A 6,000-nucleotide genomic window follows, 5' to 3' on the forward strand; every position below is an offset into this window, starting at 1 on the left:
CGTGTAATCTGTTAAGTAAAATGTTTCTCTGAGTTCTGTAAGTCATTGTAACAAATTAATCGAACCCAAGGAGAGGGTTTCTGTTGGCACCTCTGATCTAGAGCCAGTGGGTCAGAAGCACAGAGGATGGCCAGGACCTGCAGGCAGGCAGTCTTGGGGGGCTGAGCCCCTCCACTGTGGGAGTTGATCTGTCTCTGGAGAGATGGGGTCAAAACTGCCTTGAGTTACGGGACAGCCAGCCAGCACTGGAGAAATTGCTGGTGCAGACAAACACCTCTCCGAGGTTGGGATTGGTGACGAGAACCCCTTCATGCTTTGCATATCTGTGTCTCTGACTCTCTTCTTTTACCTTAGCCCACCAGTCCAAGAAAGCTGTCAACTAGAGATCTGGGGTCCCTCTTCATAAGATGAATCATTGCACTAAAAACAAAAATGATCAAGCAACAGCAGGGGGCCAGGACGGATGCAAGACATCAGGCATCCAAAACCGTCTAAGAGACGTGACCTCTCGTTATAGAGCTCATGGTCGAGTATAGAACTTGGGCCCACAAACAAATAATTATTACATGTGACGAATGCTACCATGGGCCATGTCCAGAGCGCTACGAGAGCAACATGGAAGGAGGGATTCATCTGGACCAGAGGGGGCAGGAAATGTCTAACAAGGAAGTGGCTTCAGACCCATACCAGAGGGATTACGGGAGTTTGGCAGGCGGAAATGTGTAGGAAGGTCGTTCTAGGCAGAGGGAGAACTGTAAGCAAAGGCCCAAGGCACAGCTTTCCCTGGTGTCTTCAGGAACAGGAAGCAGCACCAGATGGCTGAGCCAGCAGGAGTAAGGCACTAGGGCAGGCTGGAGCGGGTTGGGAAAATCTCAATTAACAGGATAAGGAACTTGGATACCATCCCGAGAAGAGCAAAAGGTTTTAAGCCAAGGAGTAACACCATCCCACTGGCGTTCTGGAAGATAACTCTGCTGGTCATCCGGGGGACAAACTGGAGAAGAAAAACACTGGAGGAAGGTAAATAAGTGGAGAAGCTCTTACAAAACCCAGGCTAAAAACAACCAGGGTTTGAACCAGGGCAGAGGCTGTGGCCATGAGAGGCAGGTTAGCTGCTGGACTAGGAGGGCCGACCAGATGTTGGGAGTGAGGATGGGGGTGGTATTAAAGATGCCTGCACTTTCTCTAAAGAACTAAATGGATGCTATTAATTAAAATCAACAAATGGGTATGAAGACCAGGGTCCTTTAGAACAGGTTTGGTTGGGGGGCGCCAATGGCTCAGTCGTTAAGGGTCTGCCTTAGGCTCAGGTCATGATCCCAGGGTCCCGGGATCGAGCCCCACACTGGGCTCCCTGCTTGGTGGGAATCCTTTTTCTCCCTCCCTCCTCCCCTGCTTGTGTTCCCTCTCTCACTGTGTCTCCTTCTCTGTCAAATAAATAAAATCTTAAAAAAAAAAAAAAAAACAAAAACAAGTTTAGTGGGGAAGACAATGACATCAGCTGTTCACATCTAAGTCCAGGTTTCTGTGCATCACCTGGGAACAGAGAGCTACAAGAAGATCGTGAGATAGAAATCACATAGCTGGGCTGAGGTCCCCAAGGGCTGGAACAGGGAGAACAGGGCCAGGGCCAGGAACATGAGACCACGTGTAAAGAACAGAAAATAAATGAGCCCAACTGCTGGGAATGAACATGACCTTCACATTTTCAGGTACTTCCACCAAATGCCTGATGAGTGGGTGTTCTACTTCCTTGTGTACATGTACAAATGTATGCACACATACACACACATGCACACTTATACACGTACACACACATCACATGCACACACCCCAGAAGGAAAACACAGCCTTTCCGTAGGATGAGCCAAACAGCCAATGGGGTCAGCCATGGAGCACCTCTGCCTGGGTTTCTCTGGGAACTTTTTGTGGGTAGAACAACACTGACTACTCATAGTTATTCCCATCTCTCAGGTAACTGGGTGGACAGCACCCTCACGACGCCAGGGCTTACATGTATGCCACCCATCCTAGCTTCTCACTGCAGCCACAGAACAATCCCAAGCAGGGCTTCCGTCTAAGTAAGAAAACTGAGGGGCGCCTGGGTGGCTCAGTGGGTTAAGCCTCTGCCTTCGGCTCAGGTCATGATCTCAGGGTCCTCGGATTGAGCCCCGCGTCGGGCTCTCTGCTCAGCAGGGAGCCTGCTTCCTCCTCTCTCTCTCTCTCTCTGCCTGCTTCTCTGCCTACTTGTGCTGTCTGTCAACTAAATAAATAAAATGTTTAAAAATAATAATAATAATAAGGAAGGAAACTGAGAGCCCAAGAGATGGAATGACCAGGAACGAAGTCTCCTGGCTGTGTCAGGCAGTGCCCCCTGAGCAGGATGACAGACAAGGGGTAAATGCAAATGAAACTCAGCATCACCCCCAATGGGGGCATCACCAACTTCACACCCCTCAACCGCACACCAGCCAGCTCCAGCTCCCCTGCCCCCAGTTTCCTGTTGCAGAGCAGAGCTGGGCAGAGCTAACCACACGTCACTTAGGGCAGGAACCGCAGAGGAGCCTGCGGCCGGAGGGAGAGCAAATCTGAGCATCGAAGTGACAGAGAAGAGGAGAACAGGGACAGATCTGCATTCACCCTGCGCGAGAAGAAACAGAAGCGCAGGGACATGTTTTTGCTGCAGCTACAAAAGGAGCTGCTGCAGCTTCCAGGGGGAAGTCGGTGGCCCGCCCCAAACTCGTTTCCTGCCCTCTGCCGGAAGAGGATCTGAGCCCGTGATAATCATGGGCCCCGGAGGCTGGGGACACCGACCTCCAGCCGCCTCTGGTCGCTCAGCAGGCAGTCCAGCAGCACGGGCTCGCACCTCCGGACCAGCGTCTCCCAGCGCTGAGCGTCCCCCAAGCTGCTGCCCTCCGACCCGGAGGGGCCCGGGGAGAAGCAGGAGGCGGTGTCCACATCCAACAAAGTCGGCATCTCCCTCTCCAGCCTGTGGCTGCCTCCTGCGGTCTGGGCAGAGTCTGCCAGGCGCTGAGTAGTCTTGAGATAGAAGTGGGGAGAGAGAAGTCGAGGGTGTTCGTGAGGCCTGTCCAGGCCGGCAGCCTTGGCTTCCGTGTCCTTGGGGCTCTGACAAGGGGCCTCGGCCTCTCTGGAGGGCGGGCAGCCTTCTGCTTCTCCACGTTCCCCCGCAGAGCCAAGCGAGAGCCGTATGAAGCTAAAGCTTGAGGTAAAGGTGTCCTGAGAGCTGCCCGGGGCTGAGGGGACCCTGGGATCACTCCTGAGGCCGCAGCTGTCGCCATTCACCTCCTCCGGGAACAGACGGCCTTTTGTCCAGCTGTCTTTTGCTCTTTCACAGCCACCAGCATCCCAGCCAGCGCCAGGGGCCTCAGAACTGTCCATGGACGGGAGCTCGCCCTGCCACCCTGCGTCCCCAGGGCCACACGACCTGGCCGGCCTGGCAGGCAGTGTGGTGCCAACTTGGAACTGAATCCCAAAGAGCCCTGAGGGTCTTCTCGCAGGGGTCCTCGCCAGGCCCCCGTATCCCACAGGGGTCCGAGCCGAGGCTGCTGTGCTCCTAGGAACAGGGCTCCCCGCCGAGGGGCCTCGCCACTGGCCTCCAGGATCAAGGCCACCCCGTCCGGCCCTGGACTCAGACTGGTGGGACTCCTCACTGCACGCCCCTCCCTGGGCCCGGAGCGCAGTGGCCGCTGCTGGGTAGAGGAACCCAATCCGGGGCCCCGCTGTGCTTCTCATGTAGCCCGGCCTCCGCTCCAGCCGCCGCCGCCGCAAGGACGCTGCAGGTGGTAAGCAATCCCGGCCGCCTGGGAGGAAGAGAGAACACAGCACCGTAAGCGCACGTCGCTCAGCAGCTCCGCGGAACTGCGTCTGGAGAGCATCCTGGCCTAGAGGTCACCGCTCTGTGCATCTGTCAGAGACAGAGGCCAGCTCAGGTGTCACGAGGCCAACCCAGCATGGAGATCCGGGCGGTCCTGTCCAAGTCTTGGCCTCGAACGCGTGGCAGCAGCTCAGTGTCTCCGCTCCTCTGCTCAGCACAGCAGCTGCAGGGCTGAGTTACGCCAACACGTCCCAGGCCCATTGGAGACACGGCCTCAGTGACCCCTTCGGCACCCTCTGGCATCTCGCCGGTGGGGCTCCTGGGCACATTGGCACGCATCTCCCAGACTGGGCCTGGAGAGCGAGCGACTGGAAGGCAAATGCCAGCATCCTCCTCCAAACGAGAGCCAATCACTCATTCCAGCAACTTACTGGACTATACGGGAGTTTCCATTATCCGAGCTATCCCTGTCCCCCGCACACATCCACACCCTGGAGGGCCGGCTGGGGCACAGCTTACATCCATCAACTCCTCTCACACAGCAGCCCACAGTAGGCCCTGTATTATGTGCTCTACAAACCAGGGGCTGTGTCCCCTACCCAGCTACGCAACAGGAATAGAAACAACAAAAAATGCCGATAGCCCTCGGGCAGGCTTGTACAGCGGCTGAGAGCAGGGTCTGGCACCTCACGGCCAGGTTCAAGCCCTGGCTGCCCATGGCTGACTGTGACCTTCCACACGTTACCTGACCTCTCTGTGCCTCAGTGTGCTGATCGGGAAAATGGAGACATGACCAGTACCTCTCACCCAGGGTGGTTGTGCACATTGAACCAAATGAGTCGTGATGCATAGACAGCCTAGACAGCGCCTGGCACTCATGATCTGTGTGCCGAAGGTGTGAGTTCTTATTTCTCTGTCACAGCACATCGTTACTAAGAATATGTGCATAACCTATGCTCATTTCACGTGCTCGCTGCCAAAATCATGGGAATCGCCCAGACCAGGAATTGTAAGTTTCCTTCTACAGTTAAGAAAACTGAGGCTCAGGGAAAATGACATTCCAGAAACCCCTGCCAGTGACTGAGTGACCAGATCTCCTGACTCTCCTGGCCCACACGGCGCTCTCACAGCTGCACTCTGCCACACCATGAATCAGATGAAATGCAAAGCATGCGATTAAGACAGGCAGCACTGAACGTGGCCACAGGTACACTACAGACTCTGGTGAAGAGTGGAACAAAGCTTCATGCCAGGGCCACACATCCCATTGTGTCCCCAGAACATGAAGGGGCCCAGGATCTTTGTCACGGTAAGTAGAAAGCACTTCGTGTTTGGGGGCCTCCTGTGTTATGATCACGGCACACAGCAGTCTTCAGAATGGGTGTCCATGGTAATCATGGGGAATGAGCACAGTGACCCATGAGCCACCCGTTCCCTGAATTTGAGCATCTAAGGACAAAAGAGCCCAAGACAGGTTCACCCAGCAACCTTCTCTTGCCAGCCGGGTGTGCCGACTGCCCGGTGCCAGGAAAGGGTTAATACCACCCATGTACATAGAATTCCAGAAGCTGGCACTGGAGGGAGGAGTGAAAGTAAGGGGTATCAGGGGGTGGGAGAGGAAGTCAGGGTAAAGAAAGGGAGGGAGGTATATAATATACAACTCTAGGCCCTTGCTACCATTTCCACTTCACAAATAATAAAACTAAAGCCCAGAAGGTTTCAGTTTGCCCAGAACTCCCAGATGGTAGCTTACCAAAGCCTGTTTTGGTAAGCTCATAGCTTACCAAAGCTCATTTCAGGACAATAAACCTGCATAATACCCTCCTGTACCCCTAAGTGGCTTGATAAATGATGTATGAATGGATGCATGGATGGATGAGGGACAGATGGATGAACCAAGGCCTATCGATTCCAAAACACATGCTCTTCCTGTACCCTTTGGCTCCAAGTGTATCCCTGAGGATGATAACTTGAAATGACAGGAAGTCAGAAGAAAGATTTGTCTTATTTCTTAATGACACAGGCCATGCAAAGCTGGAATCAGTAGAAAAGGACAGGATTAAAAATGTACAGAAGGAATTAATTAATTAGTTAATAGTCCAAATTAGACCACACATTTAGACAGTTACTATCAAAAAAAACCCAGCAGTGATTGAAGAGTGCAC

The 6,000-nt window shown here is 53.9% G+C and overlaps 1 protein-coding gene across 1 annotated transcript in view; it reads right to left on the reverse strand.

Moving 5' to 3' along the window:
* DISC1 (DISC1 scaffold protein) overlaps nucleotides 1-4,138 on the reverse strand; it is a 300,758-nt gene extending 296,620 nt beyond the window's left edge. Inside the window, exons 1-2 of the mRNA XM_032841136.1 lie at nucleotides 3,967-4,138; nucleotides 2,815-3,821 (exon numbers count right to left, since the gene is read on the reverse strand). Of these exons, the coding sequence (XP_032697027.1) occupies nucleotides 2,815-3,821; nucleotides 3,967-4,138 (1,179 nt within the window). The remainder of the gene's footprint in view (nucleotides 1-2,814; nucleotides 3,822-3,966) is intronic.
* Between the last annotated feature and the right edge of the window lie 1,862 nt (nucleotides 4,139-6,000).

This window comes from Lontra canadensis, unplaced genomic scaffold, assembly GCF_010015895.1.
Source record: "Lontra canadensis isolate GAN:19392208 unplaced genomic scaffold, GSC_riverotter_1.0 scaffold120, whole genome shotgun sequence".
In the NCBI taxonomy this organism is placed as follows: Eukaryota; Metazoa; Chordata; class Mammalia; order Carnivora; family Mustelidae; genus Lontra; species Lontra canadensis.